Source organism: Notolabrus celidotus, chromosome 9, assembly GCF_009762535.1.
Source record: "Notolabrus celidotus isolate fNotCel1 chromosome 9, fNotCel1.pri, whole genome shotgun sequence".
Lineage (NCBI taxonomy): Eukaryota > Metazoa > Chordata > Actinopteri > Labriformes > Labridae > Notolabrus > Notolabrus celidotus.
The window spans coordinates 5,219,687-5,237,268 of NC_048280.1; the positions used below are offsets into that span (position 1 = coordinate 5,219,687).

A 17,582-nucleotide genomic window follows, 5' to 3' on the forward strand; every position below is an offset into this window, starting at 1 on the left:
CAGGTTAAAAATCCAACACAGCTTAATGAATCTGGCTTTGGTTATTAGAATAAGAAGAATCATACTTTAAATTGTTTGATATTCAGCTGCTGAGTATCTCTCTAAAGCAGAATCACCTGCACCATACTTTAATGCCTCGCATGCTTGAAGACAGAGAGGCTTTTAATCTGCCTGCACTCTGCGCTCGACTCTCTCTGGAATTGGAATGAGTCTCGTTTGGTTGAGTAAATGGAAAAATGGGAAATCACCCAAGCAGGGACCTTATCCTTTCATTGATACTGACATCGCTATGGTGAGCATGCATGGTAGAAGCAAAAGCTGCTGAAGCCAAGCATCTCACCCTCATTAGTATCAAGCCACAGTGAGCCTGCAAGCAGCTTAATGAGGAGGAGAGAGTGATGAAGTAATGCGGCTGCAGGATCCAGTAAAAACAGCCGGAGGGGATGTGAAGGGGTGAGGTGTGCAGCCTGATCCCGTCTTAAAGCCACTGGAATGACCCGCTAAAGCCGCTTCAAGTCTTCACTATCCTGCATGATTTATTCAACGAACCTTGACTTCCCCGCCTCGTGACCTGGAGCAGTCTCTCTCAGCCTCGTCAGTGTGTTGTGTATACATTCAGGATAGTTAGTGCGTGAGAGCTGGACTTATCAGAGGTGCAAAGTGATCTGTCATTCAGAGAATTGCTGGAGTTATTGTGGGAGAAGCTGTTGAGTCAAGTAGAGCTGCGTTGGAGAGCGTGAAACTACCTGGTTAGTGAATGAGTGGTCAAACACTCCCTTTTGAACGGGGTCCAGTTAGTCTGCGTTTAAAGGACTCCTTATAGAAATTGCCTCTGCTGCTGGTCCCCTCCAAACACTTTCCTCTAATAAGCCAAGCAACTGGCCACATCTGTGCTCCGCTGATCTCTAATTGCCTGACAGATTGGCAGAAAATTCTCACTGCAGGCCGGAGGTTGAAGGGGAATCACTGAAGACGCACGGCCTCCGTCATCTCAAAGGATCTCCTCCTCAAAATGAAGTGATGGGAGAAGCATTACTGAAGTGTCGTGAGGTGATTCATTGCGATGGTGTTCTGTAAGGTCTGTAAACACTCTATCAGGTTAGCTTAAGGCCTCTTTAGCCTGTGTTTGAAATACATGCACTCTGCAGGGTGTGTATGTTTTTCTCTAGTCAATACATCATGCTTCAATTAGTAAAGGTGTATCAATATATTTAAGTTTCATTGCATCATGCTCTGTGATATAAATTCTAACTACACATGAGTCGATTTAAAGCTCTGTGTGGAACTTATACCCGGGACTTCCACCAGATCCGGTCCGGCTCCATGCTCTCTCATCCTTTAACACCCACCGGTTGTGCTTTCAGGACGTAGCACGGAGCAGGACCGACGGACAGCTGGAGTGACCGAGGTTTTCCTGCGGTAATTACAGAATCAAGGACTCTCCTCCTCTTCTCCTCATCCATGTTGTCTTTCTGGTCCTCTGAAAACCTCTGACCTGTTGACTCCAGGCCTGGCTCCGCTCATCATGATGGTTTGTTGTTGTAGTTAAGTGAAATACGATCTGGTGATAACACAGAGTGTTTTATTCTGAAAATTAACCGGATGTTTTCATTTTGTTTTGGTGAAACCTGACTTCCTGTCCCGCTCCATCTGCTCTGTCGTGCTCCAGCATCTGGCAAAAATACAAGTCTTGCGTATCTGATCCGGAGGGCTCCGACCTGCTGGATCAGAGACGGAGCCAGAACACAACGCAGCGGATCCAGTGGAAGTTAACACTTTGACTAGAATAGAAACCTATCAGATCTGGTGCTGTGACGGCTAGGAGATGGGCCGGACATGGATCTGCATTTGATCCCCCACTCTCTACTCCCCACATTTCCTATCCAATAAAGGAAAAAATGCCAAAACAAACATGCAAGTTCTTCAATTTGAACACTGCAAATTGGGTAATATCTCTACTTAAGGTGCAGCCCAAAAGGGGGTACCTTGCTTAAAGGGCATTCTAGGGAGCACTGATTACATCCAGGGGGTAAATCTCATGGCCCCATGTAGAGAAGCTGTACTCCTCCAAGTGGCCGGCCCTTTACTGCACATCATTCCCCACTCTCTCTATCCGTTATCTTATCTTCCCCCTCCCAAAATAATCGTAAATCTTTAAAAAGGCGTGCAACCATAAGAGGAATTTCATGTACTCTATTCAAATAGCAGTGCCGACTCTTTCTTGCATGAGTCCCAGAGTCCATTTCTACCTGTGCATGCAGCTGCAGGGCTTCTTTTAGCCCGCATGCAAACAAAGTCAACCACAAAGAGATAATCACCTGTGTTCACAGGTAGATTTTATCAGATGCATTTCTACGTGAAGGTTGCTGTCAGTGTCGCCTGAGTTTTTTTGCGATGGAGGATTTACATTTCTGTTTATGCTCTCTTGAGACCCCTCAAGTCAAACATGATTCATCCTTGAGAGAAGAGATTCCAAAAACAGACTTCTGCAGAGCTCTGATGATTGTCACACTATGGTGGCAGAAAACCCAAAAGAATGGATCCTAGTTTTGAAGGCAACAACCAAACTAACGTCTCTTCATCCCAGACAGAAATTCAATCCGGTTACACAAAGCTCGCCAAACGTCTCCCGTTACCAAAGCAGCATAGTGAGGCAGCTCCAGCCGCTCCAGCTCACCCACACAGTGCTTGAATGCAAGTGCTAAAAGAAGAAGTAGTGTGGCCAGACAGGCATAACAACTGGTTGATTATTACCAACATGTAGTACATGTCTGCCATTGATGCAAGAAAAAAAAAAACCTCACACAGATCAGTTTCCATGTTTCTGTCATTCGAGGAGACGTCTACAATCCCCTGTGGGAATAAGAGCACTCTTTCATGTGTCACTTTCCTCTTATGCAATACAGTTCTGAATCCACACTACAGGAAGGTGAGCTGTTTTTACTTAGCACAGCAAAATCAAGGATCACTAAATCTTTCACTTTAATGTGTCCATCCTCGTTGTCCAGCTTTCACCTCTCACATAACAGACTGAATGAAATGAAGCCAGGCTGTGCCACATGATGCACATCCTCTCCATATAAAAGACGTACAATGATCCAGTCTGCCTCCTCCTGCAATAAATCTCCAGGAGGAGGCAGCTACAGCTCCAGTAACAAACGTTAACCTCTTCATCACTGACAGCGCTGCATTATGGTCTGCATTAATCAAGAGCCTATCAAGATGCACTCACTGAGGGGGGATGCATCCCGGGAAATACTCAGTGTGTGCATGCATGCTTGCTTGAGGGAACATATGCATCAGTTAACAACGCAAAAGCAGAGCTGTGTGGGTTATAAAAAGCATGTATTTGTGACTATTATTAAGACACTATATATTAATGCAGCAACTATATTTATATGTCTACATTCAGAAGTGTAAAACAGGCACTCTGCCATGAAAAAGGGAAGTTTCCACATGCATTAGAAATGAGGACACAAGCTTACCTCCCCAATTCATCTCCAATTTCGTACAATTCCTCAACATTCTCCTGGCTGAAAACAGTCATGTTGTCCGGGCACTTCCTCCCTTTTCCCCCAACCACAGGCATGTCCTCCCCCGTTCCTTTTCTGAGACGACACACCGGCTCTTCACAGCGGCACCATCCTTACGAGCAGCAGCAGCAGCAGGAGCAGCAGCCTCCGGTATGGGCAGGGTTACAGCCAAACAATCCACCGAGTCATATTAGGGCTTCCACTAAAACAGGAGGAGAGAGAAACAATTAGACCTCCACGGTGAAACCTAACCACAGTGAGTGTTTGAGGGTAAAAAAGGTGTGTGTCCAGATAACTAGTGAAGAGAAGTTCAGCTCGTTTTAGGGAGTTGGATTATTTTGCCCCCCCCCCTTTTAAATGGCTCTCTTCTTGGAACCACTTTTAGATCGTGTCATTGGGTCAGAACTGTCAATGTTTTTTAATTTCTGAGTCAGTTATTGAATCAAGTTGAGCTAATATTTTAGGTTCCTCCTGCCTTCCAATACACCTTAAAGCTGGGGTTGGTAGTCAGATTTAGATACACTTTTTGTTATACTGGTTAAAATGATCTTTATGTCCCGATGGCAATCAATACATAATGTGTTCTTAAAAAAGAAGGAAGAAAAGCTGCTATCTACAGCCGGAGTAAACCTGGGAAAACACCAACCAATCCCTGCCTTCAGGAGCCAAATTATGAAACCAATCAAATCCCGTCCTGCCGTTCTGCCCGCCTCCTGCCCCCACATTTCCCCGGCGTGCACTCTGAGTCCCCGTCCCCTGCCTCTATTTACTGCCCCTCTCGCTCGACCTCAGGCCTGTCCCCTCTGACCCGATGAGGTGCTTTGCTCAGGACTGTAGTCTGGATCAGAGTCTAAAAAGCTCTCACCCCGTGGACTCTGACAAGCAGAAAAATAGAGGAGTATTGAGGAAATGCTACATTCAAATTCATGCTAGTTTTCCATGACTACCAACCCTAGCTTTAATATGGTGTTTGCAGAATGATGCACCGGATCCATTTGTTTTAGAGAGGAAGAGACCTCTGCTGATAATCAGGCTAATCTTAAAAACCCTTGTGAATGAGCTCCTGCACCACACATATCCAATTTCAGTAGCATCTGGGCTCGTATCTCCTCCTGCCATCCAATAGGAGGAGAGAAACACTGATGTTATTAAGGAGAAACACCTCGATATTGTGTTAAACAGTGTTCTTTCTGGGTCTGCTTGTTACCCAAAACATTTATGGTTTTTCCCATAGACTGCATAATAAATGCATGTAGTATCCGTGACGTCACCCATCTGTTCCTGAAGCGCTGTTTTGAAGGCAATCATCAGCGGGTGCCATATTGGAAATGCTGAACTCAACCTAACTTCTGTCAAGCTAGTGTGAGGTAAAGAGGCGGGCTTTAGCCTTTTTGCCAACAGCTACAGGGTGCCTGCCTGTCAATCAAGTCAGCCATGCCCTTATATGGGCAAACTTGTACGTTTAATATCTTCAACAGCTATTCAGGCATCAACTGTTTTTTTGAACCCGGCTGTAAACATGTTTATTTCTGCTGCAAAGATCATCTCTTTTGAATGGGTGTGTGTGTGGTATCCGGTGTTTCTGCAGCCAGCCTCTAGTGGATGCTCAATGAACTGCAGTTTTTGACACTTCTGCATATTTTAAGATCTGCTTTACCAAAGTATGACACTTCTGCATCAAGTGGCAACCTCCGGTCTAAAAATATGAGTCCAATGCAGAAGTGCTAAAAACTGCAGTCCCTCAAGTGTCCCCTTGAGGCTGGCTCAGGAAGTACAGGAAACCACATGCACACCAATTCAAAAAAGCTGACCTTTACAGCAGAAATAAACATGTTTACAGCCTGGTTCAAAAGATGAGTATAGTCTGGATAGCTCATTTCTCGATCGGCACACACTGTATGGGGGTTGATTTTCTTTCTAACGCGTCAAGATATTGAGTTTCACGTCTTCCAATGAGAGGCACAGCTGACTTGATTGACAGGCGTGTTGGCTAGGAGGCTCAAAGCCCGCCTCTTTATGTCACAATCGCTCAACAGCAGCAATATGGATGCCGCTTCTGATTGGCCTCAAAACAGTGCTTCAGAAACAGGAATCCCCAGGCGACCCCAGACCTGGTGGGGTATATAATCACTCTAACGAGTTCTGGGTCTAACCAAGCGGCAACCTCTGGCCGTGAGAATTGAAGCCAATGTGGAGGGGTTAAAAACTGCAGTTCATCGAGTGTCCACTTGAGTCTGTCAGCAGAAACACAGGAAATACAGCAGAAATAAACATGTTGTCAGCCTGGGACAAAAAACGAGTGTAGTCTGGAAAGCTCATTTCACTAAGCGGCAACCTCCGGTCTCAAACGATGAAGCCCATGCAGAAGTGTTATAAACTGCAATACATCAAAAATCCGCTTGAGGCTGGCTGCAGGAACACTGGAAACCACATAGACATGAATGGGAAAAAGACGATCTTTGCAGCATTAATAAACATGTTTACAGCCTGGTTCAAAAAGGGCTTGGCCCTATGAAGCTAATCTCTCTATCGGCACACACTGTACGGGGGGGGGGTGAATTTTTTCTAACGTGACAGTTCAGAAGATATTAAGATTACGAGTTTTGCCCAAATAAGGACATGACTGATGTGACTCCCGGTCGGGAACACATAGCTGTTGGCTAGGAGGCTCACACTACATCACACTCTGCCTGGTTGAGTTCCACATTTCCAATATCTACTAACCATAGACCTTTCTGGAGTCCCTGAGCTCCCTTGTCTCGTAGATTCCTCTGAGCTGCCGTAGACGTCCTCCTGCTGCAAACGTTCTGGACTCCAGCTGATACGGACGTGCTGGACTCCAGCGGCAACAGCTTCTACTACTCGTCTCATCACTATCACCTCTCTCTCTTACTCCCCTCTATCAGTCTTTCCAGACCCAACTCAGTCGAGGCTTGATGGCTGTCTAACATGAGTCTGGTTCAGTCTGAGGTTTCTGCCTGTTAAAAGGAAGTTTTTCCTCACCACTGTAACTAGCTAAATACTGCGATGTGCAATGCTCATGGTGGATTAAGGTGGGGTCAGACTGAGTCTTACCCTGTCTTGAAGTTGGGTCACTGTTCATAATTTGACATAGAGTGGTCTAGACCTCCTATGTTTGTAAAAGCATCCTGAGATAACGTTTGTTGTGATTTGGCGCTATACAAATAAAGATTGATTGATGACTGATTGATTGATTGAATATGGCTGCTGCCGTTGATTTGCTTCAAAACAGAGCTACAGAAACAGACTGGTGATGTCACGGATACTACGTCCATTATTTATACAGTCTATAGTCTGCATCTTATTTTGCAACCCCTTTAACCCCTTAAATGTGCCTTCTGTTCTCTGTGAGACACAGGTAAGGAAAGGAGTCGGTTCACCAAAAAAAGAGTCGGTCCTTTCACCCGACTCGTTCCGAACCTCCTCATCACTATGGTCAACAAAAGGAAACCTGCCTGAAAAATGAACCTGCACCTCCAGGGCGACGTCACGACTCCTGTCCCTACTATCTTTGGCATTTTCCCAGCTCAAGTTAGAGTCATTGCGCCAGAACAAGAGCGCGTTTTACAGAGAACAGCGCTAAGTGAGTCACCACCGGCTGAACCGTATGCGTAAAAGCTTGGTGTAGCCATGGGAGACACGCGAGGTCTGAGCCTCCTCCTCCGACTGTTGAGCGCTCATATCTTTACCTTATCTTCAATATATGGCGAATGCAGACCCGGACAGGTGTTTGCCTCAGTTTGAGCAAGTGTATCCAAAGTCACACCCATGAAAGCACCATTCAAAACCCCCAAAACCTTCATCTTTTTTCCTAATTAACAGCATGACCAGCCCCTCTGTGTTTTTTCTGCTGTATGAAATTAACCCTTCCTGGCTCCTTCTTGATCCACAAACTAAGACAAATGTAATAATGAACACAAAGCAAAGTCTCTTACAGTGTTTGCCGGTGTGCGTCCTGCTGCTGAATGTAGCCGAGATTTCATGCGTCTTGCTGGAGTCCGTATCCACCGGTTTGGCTCACGGAAGGCAAAATGCTGCTGGCTTGAACGGGAGAAATCAACGTTAACAATGTAAGGCAAGTGATGTGTTCACTGCCCGCGGGAAAATTGGAAATTCAGCTTGGAGCGCCTTGAGTGTGGTGTACACAGCTAAAACATAATAACAGTATCACCACACAATCACAAATGAAAGGCTCACCAGTAGCTATATCTGATTGTATGAAACAACACCAGTTTGTTTACCCTTTAAGATTTTATTTTAAGCGGAAATGTTTTTTTCAATAATGAAGCTGTAAAATCCGAGTTTTTACGTGTCTTGAACGCAGCATCGTTGTCTGTCAGTAGGAGCAGCTGTTTCTCTCGCAGGAGGGCAGCAAAGCTTTCACTTCTTAATTTAATCACAGATAAGCAGATCATTTGTGTTTAGCAGCCTGTAAAATGTTTGATTGTAATTCTGTTGCTCGGATTAGACTGGGATTAGACTAATCAAAGACCGTTTTTCACTTTTTAAAGAAGAAAATGTTAAAGTATAATACAGGAAATAAGTCCTCTGGGTGTCATACTACTAAATCATATCTGTAGAGCAATAATTATTGATACAACTCATATATACACATTTTTTTAATATTTAAATTATTTGTTTCAACAGTCATGGAGGCATTTCTTTAATCTGTGGTCAGTATTATACCATATATGTCTATTATTTTATTGTTATAATTGAAATTATAATTATAATTATTATCATTGTTGTTGTTATTTTCATTATTCTGATTAATCTTCATATCATTATTATTATTATTATTATTATTATTATTATTTTAATCATTATTATTATTACTATTATCAATACTATAATTATTATAATTATTTCTATTAACATTATCATAATCTTTATCATTAATGCTCTTATTTTTTATTACTATTATTTTATTATTTTTATAAATGTTTTTATTTTTATTATTACTGTTATTATTATAATCATTATCATTATCATTATTATTATTATCAATGTTATTAATTTTTTATTATTATAATTGTATTATTAATATTATTGTCGTTATTTTTATTTATTTTATTATCTTTATTATAACTACTTTTATTATAATCATCTCCATTATTATTATTATTATTATTATTATTATTATTATTATTATTATTATTATTACAGCAATCAGAAAATTGCTGATTGTAGAAGCAGGAAATGGAAACCTTCAGGTAAAGTGTGTAAAATTGTACTTCTGTACAAGGCTTGAGCATTTAAAGCAATCGTTATCTGATAAATTTTCTCAGGGTGAAAATCTTATAATTTAAATGATAATTTTAATTAAGTGAGGTTTTCTTTCCTGCTGTTTTTGTTTGTTTTATTGATTGGGGTTAGCTGATGATAATTTACTCTTTTAACAATCATACAAAACCACTTGTGGGAAAAATCCTCTCCATCATTATTATGGTTCCTAAAGGCCACAGGGTGATAGAATAAATGACTAATTGAGAAACCATCCATTCATTTATCCATCAGGCTTTTTTCTTCCAGCAGGGGTCCAGAGCCTTTCCCAGCATGCACTGAGAAAGAGGCAGCTTTCGCTCCGGTCGATTTACTTTGAGACAAACTTTACAAATTAGAGCGTGAGGGCCCCTCTCTGAGACTCATTATGACTTTGATTTGTATTGTGCATGCTCAGTCAAGGTGAAGTGTGAAGCTGTGTGACCATCATATCTGATCTGCTCTGCTGCACTTCAGCTGGCACACTGACTGTAAAGGAACTGTATCAGATCTGTCCCAGAGTTAAAGCTGATACAGTAGTGAGAAAAGATCAACATGTTTTGTTATTTTTAATGTTTGACACAATAATACACCTTTAGGATGGACTGCATGTGGAAGCTTCTCTCATTGAAATTGAAAGACTGTGGTAACTCCAGTATTTGTAGCAGTGTAGAGGACTGTATGTACTCAGGACTGGAGAGGTGTGAATTTGAGATTCACACCAAGCTTTCAGAGTTTTGGCAAGAAGCTGAACCACATCATCTTGCATTTTAAAAAGAAAGAAACAAAGCTGTGCAGAATCAGCTGAAGAGGACGAAGATGATGTTGGCTTGTCATTATAATTGTGCAGACATGCATGGTCCTCTGAGGATCAATCCTACAAATCAGAGATCCTCTGACCCCCAGCAGGTCAAAGTTTTTTCACATACTAATATATATCTCAAGTCTAATTAACTGTAATTAATTTTTGTCTACACATTTATGACCACCTTGGTATGATTTAGCAGAACTTAAATTGAGAACCTCTGACTTTTCTCTGGCATCTCAGGTCAGCTTTCTCATTTGTCCAACATTTTGATGAAGGAAAAAAAAGCTGCAAAAAAATTTAATTGAATTAAATAAATAAATACCAGAAAAATAAAATAAAATATGATAATTTATAAAGAAGAAGATAAAATAAGATAGAATAAAATTAGAATAAAATAATTAAAAATGATGCTAAAACTATGGTCATAATGGTATTAATGCAGTCCAGGGTGATAAGAAAATTACTACAAGTTAAAAGCCAGATTAAGGGGTGCTGGTGGCCTAGCGGTCTAAGCGCCCCACATATTGAGGCTACAGTCCTTGTTGCAGAGCTTGCCGTTTCATCTCCCGGCCACGACCATTTCCTGCCTGTCTCTCCCCACTCTCCCTTCCATATTTCCTCTCTCTTCAACTTACCTATCAAATAAAGGCAAAAAAAGCCAAAATATAACTTAACATTTTTTAAAAAGCCAGATTAAAACGGAAAATCTTAAGTTCACTTAAAAAAAACCTAGAAAGCTCGCTGTTTTTATGTCCAGAGGAAGATAGTTCCAGAGTTTAGGTGCATAAAATTTCAGTCCCTCCAGGAAGTTGCGATTTCGCGATCGCAACTATCAACGCAAATTCAACCAATCAGCGCGATCTTTTCGCGGCCTTGCAATTTTTTACAATCACCGCAACTTTCCCGCAAATTTGACCAATTACCTCAATCTCAGCCCCTGTACGTCATCGGTTTTGTCATCAATTTGACTTCCTTGGAACATAAACGTAAGTCCTCCCTTGATCGGCACTTTTCAACAACAAAACACGCACAGAGAACGGGTGAAAAGAGGACAGCAGGCAGGACAAGTGACCATGACAACGTTATTATTTATAGATTGAGGGGCTCAGTGTTAGCTTGGTCTCTACCTGCAGCAGGTGTGCTTTATGAACCAGCTCTCCTCACCTCCATGCATCTGTCTCATCTTCATTGAGGATTTTAACCCCCGGTGTGTGTTAGTTACAAAGACACAACCGGGGGACGTCTGTTTACTATTTGATGTTTGACCTTGTTGCCGTGGTTACCGTAAAAAGCTCTGCGTCTACAGCTTGATTTAATCCAGTTTGGTGATACATCAGACACATTCAGTAAGTTTTGATCAACTCCTTGTCATCAAAGATGCAGATTCATTTCAGAGTGCCATGAACTGACTGTGCATCAGTCGCTGCGAGGTGCATTCAGGGACCGTCGTAAATGTGCAATACAGACCTTTCATGGCATTTTTCTGTGAATCAAGAGAATCAAAATACAGTCAGTGGCCACATCAAGAATGTTTTCTAAAAACAACTGTAATTTAGTGTATTTACTTGCCCCTGAGATGTTATTGGGGGACAAAAGCAAAAAAAAAAAATCGCAACTTTCAGTGCAATTTTTTCAAAAAGCTGTCGCATATTCAGGCTTTTTGGGCCGCAACAATCACAAAAAAATCCTGCGAAATCCTGGAGGGACTGATAAAAACACAAAGCTCTCTGTGCACGGTGCTTGTGGGAGACACACAGGGAACATTTAAAAGGTAAGCAGTCGAGGACCTTAGTAAACGAGCTGGAACATAAAATGACAGGAGATCTGTGATGTATGGAGGAGCAAGGCTGTTAGGAGCTTTGAAAACAAGTGAAATAACTTTAAAATAAATTCTAAAAGAAACATGTAAAAGACAACAGAGTGGCAGCATTCAAACCCTTTAAGCTGAAATTTTAGAATGAATGTCTAAAGTCACATTTTCAAGCATTAAAAGTACAGAAACATGGTCAATGAATGTATTTCTGGCGCACAGTGTGCAGGACTTTTCTTGCAGTTTATTGATACACTGATTCTTCTTCTACACTCCTGTCATATGAAATAGATGTGTTTGTAAACATTGTCCCTTTTTAGTACCAGCAAAAGGGAATGTGCCACATTTAAATGCAAAGAAAGTTAGAAGCAGCTTGATGCTACACAGTCCAGTTAGTTGATTTTAACTCACCCCGCCTCTAATAAGGCAGTTAACCAATCAGAGTTCAGGTTTTAGGGTTGGGTCAGGATTTTCAGTGGGGGCCTGTGCCACCACTTTGGACCCATCCCTGCATTACAAGATAAATCCTGGAGTTAATCTGACAGCGTGATACAGCACAATGTCATCAATTTTACTATAACCTGCTGCACACATCACTGCATCAATGTGAGGAATGTGACACAGGATATAAATCTGAACGATGAGATTATTTCAGTCTGATGCAGAATAATCAGAGTTTTCAGGTGTCTGTGTGCTGATGAATGATTGCTATGGTGTAAAGGGTTATTGCACCCCCTGCTGGTTATGAATACATCAGCTTTAAAGCTGGGGTTGGTAATCAGATTTAGATACACTTTTTGTCATACTGGTTAAAATGATCTTTATGTCCTGATGGCAATCAATACATGATGTGTTCTTAAAAAAGAGTGAAAAAAACCTGCTATCTACAGCCGGAGTAAACCTGGGAAAACACCAACCAATCACCGTGTTTTGGCTCCCCAAATTTTAAACCAATCAAATCCCGTCCAGCCGCTCTGCCCTCCTCCTGTGCGTACATTTCCCCGGCGTGCACTCCTCCGAGTCCCCGTCTCCTGCCTCTACTTCCCCTGACTCTATTTACTGCCCCTCTCGCTCGTCCTCGGGCCTGTCCCCTCTGACCTGATGAGGTGCTTTGCTCAGGACTGTAGTCCAGATCAGAGTCTAAAATGCTCTCACCAACAAGCAGAATAATTAATGACGTTCAGTAAGTCCTACAGAAAATATATATTTATTGTAGCGTCCGTCCGGACGCTGTAGTGATGACGAGCCGATTCATGAACATGTTGAGTTTTAATAACCGGTCACTGTCGGCCGTGATCACGCCAACCAACAAAGCAACAATCAATGTTTGAATGAATGAAGAACTTCTCCTCTTGTCTCTCCTCTCCCGCTCACACACTCTACACCTCTCCTGATGCCTTCACTGACCGTCAACACTGTAGGAATTAAGAACATCTACACTGAACATGTTTAACAAACAGTAGAGCTGTTACAGTATTATATATGTGTTATAACTTTTCTCCTGATATCGTGTCACTGGTACAACTGGATAATGCTAGCATGATAGTTGTGAGTGCTAACAGCAGCCATGTTTGTTTGTGTTTTTAACTTTCACTATGATAATGTTTTGGTGACGACCGGTTTTGAATCAGTCACCATCATATGGTCGAGAATCAGCGGTGCTCGTGCATGTGAGCAGGGGGGGCGTCGTTTTGGAGGAGCTCTGAGGGAGGAGGGGAGGGGTTAGACGGAGTCATGAGGAAAAGCTACATTGAATTCATGCTAGTTTTCCAAGACTACCAACCCCAGCTTTAAATACAAAATAATTCATAACAAAAACAAAAAAACAAGGTCAAAGTGAGGACAGAGCTGCACATCTAGAAACAATAGAGACATGTTGATCTTTTAGATCTTTTTATTGCAGTAAAAAGTACAAAATGATGCGAGTAGTTATCTGTTTAAGAGCAATAGTTACAGAGAATCCCTTATGAATCAGTTACAGTCTTCAGGGCTTGTGATAAAATGATAGTACAATATTGATAAATAACATAACATTGCATTATGGCACGGAGTACCACAGAAATATGGGAGAAGGCTTCAGATACATTAGTGGACTGTGCAGTGGCCATTCATTAATTCTGCAATATGAAGATCAGCTGAGTATGATTTACAGGCTCGTCGCTATAGAGATACACAAATCTGCCTTGGATTTGCAAAATGAACTCAATTCCTTACAATTCAGAAATTGAATGCAGCACTTGTGACTGATGCAAGTAGGTTTTTTCATCTTCAGTGACTTGTGTTTGAGAAGTGCAGTAGATTGATTCTGTGAAAGGGTCTGAAGTACGAGGAAACACAAAACTGGAACGCATCCTAGGCTATCCCCAAAGACAGAGCCTGATTTGATGCAATGACAACAATCAAAACAAAACACAACAAAACAAAACACATGATTCACTTGACAATATTCTCACAAGTTGCCTTTGTCCTCTGAGATCATATTTGAGATGGGAAGTGCAAACGTAGCCTTCAAAGAGGATTACAACATATATTTGTCACGATTAAAGCACTGCTGGTGAGAATTCAGCTGAAGTCTGAGGTCTCCTGTTCTCTAATTTCATCTGATGTTTGATCAAGTATGTTGTTTTATCATGAAACAGTCAGACACCTTTGTATCTTAAAGAGCTCATTGTGCCCTATTACCCCTCTAGAACGCTACGCTCCCAGCATGCAGGCCTGCTCATCGTACCTAAAGTCTCTAAAAGTAGTATGGGAGGTCGAGCCTTCAGTTATCAGGCACCTCTACCAGTCAGGGTCCGGGAGGCAGACACCCTCTCTACTTTAAAGAGTAGGCTTCAAACTTTCCTTTTTGATAAAACTTATAGTTAGAGCTGGATCAAGCTTGGACCAGCTCTTAGTTATGTTGCTATAGGCTCTCTCTGCCTTTCACTTTAACTCTCCCTGTTCTGTTAACGTTACTAAACATAGATCTTTCTGGAGTCCCTGTGCTCCCTTGTCTCGTAGATTCCTCTGAGTTGCCGTAGACGGCCTGCTGCTGTGGACGTGCCAGACTCTAGCTACTACAACTACTACTATCCGTCCCATCACTATCATCTCCCTCTATCCCTCTCTCCAACACGGTCTCAGCAGATGTGTGTCTAACATGAGTCTGGTCCTGCTGGAGGTTTCTGCCTGTTAAAGGAAGTTTGTCCTTGCAGCTGTAACTTGCTAAATGCTGCAAAGTGCTCTGCTCATGGTGGATTAAGATGAGATCAGACTGAGTCCTGTCTGTAAGATGGGACTGGATCTGATCCTGTCTTGATGTTGGGTCTTTGTTAATAATAGAACATAGAGTACAGTCTAAACCTGCTCTGTTTGGAGAGAGTCTTCAGATAACGTTTGTTGGGATTTGGTGCTATATAAATAAAGATTGATTGATTGATTGAAAAGGCTGCTTTTGTTTTCAGACTTTGAGACTTCAGAGAAAATTTACACAGAAAAAAACCTTCATATAACTTTGGTTCCCCATCAGGGTTAGTTGGTTAAATACATTCAAATCTGGGTAACAAGCGTTCAAATATTAACACGACAGCTGCTTCATCACATTTAAATCAGACATCATAATGGCTTCAATTCAACTCCTGACTCTTTCTGATAAATCACGAAACCTTTTTCAGAAAACGAATTAAGGCAATTAAAAGATGATACACGATTTGATTGAACAATCATAATACATTTCCCTTTAGGTCTTGTGGTGGAAATCTGGAAATGATAGACTCAAACAACAACGGTTTGTCTTTGTGAGCTTTATTCCGGCCTTCAGTAAGCTTTGCAAAGCGGTCAGATGGCAGAGTGATCTAACAACCGAGACAAGGTCTGCTCAACTGACCCAGAGTGAAGATACAACACGTTACTTATCCTCTTCAGAGAATAGTATTAACACATCATTAAGCATCTTCAAAGAACTGTAAGACAAACAAGAGAGTTTCTTATCACCTCTTGCTTCCTGGTCACCTTCCTGACTTCTCACCTTATGGTCTGCTCCTCAGCCATGGGAACAGATAACAATATGCAAATCACAGGAGGTTTGGTATGTGTGAATGTTTCTAGCTTCTGATCAAAGCAAGAACAACATACTATCATGTCTGTATTTTTCCCACCACAATTCCCCCCTTTTTGTCCTTTTACGGACAACAGGAAATAGAAAAATACATCATGAAAAATAAAACACAATACCTATACCTAAAACATCAAAAACTATTTTGTAGTATATAAAAAAAAACCCTAGAGAGAAAATACATCAGAGACATTAATTCAAAAGATTTCAAAACATCTCGTCATAAACTTCAGGACAAAACAATCAATAACAGATTCCAATAATACATTTAAACATTTTCTTCATCTGAAACATTTGGATCAAAACCTAGAATCTCATCATTTATAGATCTCTTTGTACGTTTAGAAGTAAATGCTACCTCTGATAAAGCCTCCTGTTTAACTAAAAACATTTGTTGTGCAAGCATTACATGTGCACAGAGACCAGTCCAGTCATAAGGAAGAACTGAACGGAGTTTGTTGTCACCACAAAGCCAAAACACATCTGGTACTGGAAGTGTCTGCACTTTCAGCCACATAAAATGTGCTAACTGTTGATTCTCTGCTAGTGTAAGTGGTCTTAAGGGGTAGATGATATTAATATTGACTATATAACTACAAAGTCCTGTCCAATTACCCACAAAGGTTTTACCTTTAGGGCGATGATAACAAACAATTCGGGTGTTTTCCAAAATGGGTGGTGGGCTTTCAGGAAAAGGCAGCTTGCCCACCTCAGGTTCCATCTTACAGTTGTTCCATACCGATGTATAATTCTCTACACCTCTAGCCAACAAACAATCTTTTCGACACAAGGTTGTTGAATTTGAAATACAATCCTCTGTTTCAAAGGGAATACCTACAGTGTATAAGGTAGGTCGTGCGGGGGAACAAGCGTAACATGAAACATTTAAGGGAAAAACCTGTCTGGCGCTGAAATTCAGCCATGAAGTCCATAAATTAAACTTTTTCAGATATGGAATTTCTCTCTGTTTTCTAGACAGGTTTTGAATGCCAGAGATAACTTGTAGATTGCTATTAGTGAAATTTTGCAACTGTTGTAGCTGGAAAATGACAAATGGAATCATGATTACAGATGCCAACAGCAGAGTTGCATACAAGCCTCCCCTCTGGCTCCACCCATGTCCTCTGAACAGGTGCCATGGTCTGCGTGATGGTGGCATCCTACTGGACTAGTTCCTAACTCCGCTACCAGCTCTCCACTCTTTCTCTGTTTGTTGAGGTTTACCCCTCTCAAAGGGCAGGCGTTTCACGCTTACGCGGGAAGGCCCTCGTACGCCCTAATCCTGAGGCTTCACCCAGATAAGGAGCTTTGATTTGGCTACTGAGCAGGACACTAACCAGAGGTGCGTGTAGAACCGCTCCCTCGCTGGTGACACTAACCACTGTTAGCACGCCACGTTTGTTGTGGATGGTTCTGGAACCCTCTTACAGTGGCTTGCGTGCACCCACGTTGCCCTCTCTGCGACCTTCACCGCTGTGTATGTCGTGAGGAGCACCTGGAACGGTCCGTTCCACCTGTTTGCCTTCCAGTGTTTCCTTCTGAAATCCTTGATCACCACCCAGTCACCGGGTTGCAGATTATGAAGAGGATGCTGTGCCGGTTGTGGAAGAGCGTCCTTAACCTGCTTATGGATGTCAGATAACACAGAAGAGAGTTTTGCACAGTAACTTAACATTTCATCCTCACAGAGGCTAGTTGAGGGAAGCTGTTTTTGTACTGGGCCAATACCTGTATTTGGCGGTCTACCAAATAAAATTTCAAAGGGACTTAAGCCTAGTTTGGATCTTACTCTAGCTCTCATCTGCATGAGAACTAAAGGAAGTGCTTTTGTCCAAGGAAGACCTGTGTCTTCACAGCACTTAGCAAGCTTGTTTTTTAAGATACCATTCAAGCGTTCAACAGCACCCCCGCTAGCGGCATGATACGAACAATGGCGCTTTAGATCAAACCCTAAATACTGGCTGAGTTGTTTAAGGGCTGCATTCACAAATGGTGTACCATTATCACTACCGATTCTGTTTGGAATGCCCCATCTTGGAATAATTTCAGAGA

The 17,582-nt window shown here is 41.8% G+C and overlaps 1 protein-coding gene across 2 annotated transcripts in view; it reads right to left on the reverse strand.

Moving 5' to 3' along the window:
- dapk1 (death-associated protein kinase 1) overlaps positions 1-7,640 on the reverse strand; it is a 138,953-nt gene extending 131,313 nt beyond the window's left edge. Inside the window, exons 1-2 of one of the 2 annotated variants that reach the window (XM_034691955.1) lie at positions 7,490-7,640; positions 3,486-3,735 (exon numbers count right to left, since the gene is read on the reverse strand). In XM_034691955.1, the coding sequence (XP_034547846.1) occupies positions 3,486-3,589 (104 nt within the window). In that variant the 5' untranslated portion in view covers positions 3,590-3,735; positions 7,490-7,640. The remainder of the gene's footprint in view (positions 1-3,485; positions 3,736-7,489) is intronic. The other variant, XM_034691954.1, reaches the window with a different exon arrangement.
- Positions 7,641-17,582: the final 9,942 nt, after the last annotated feature.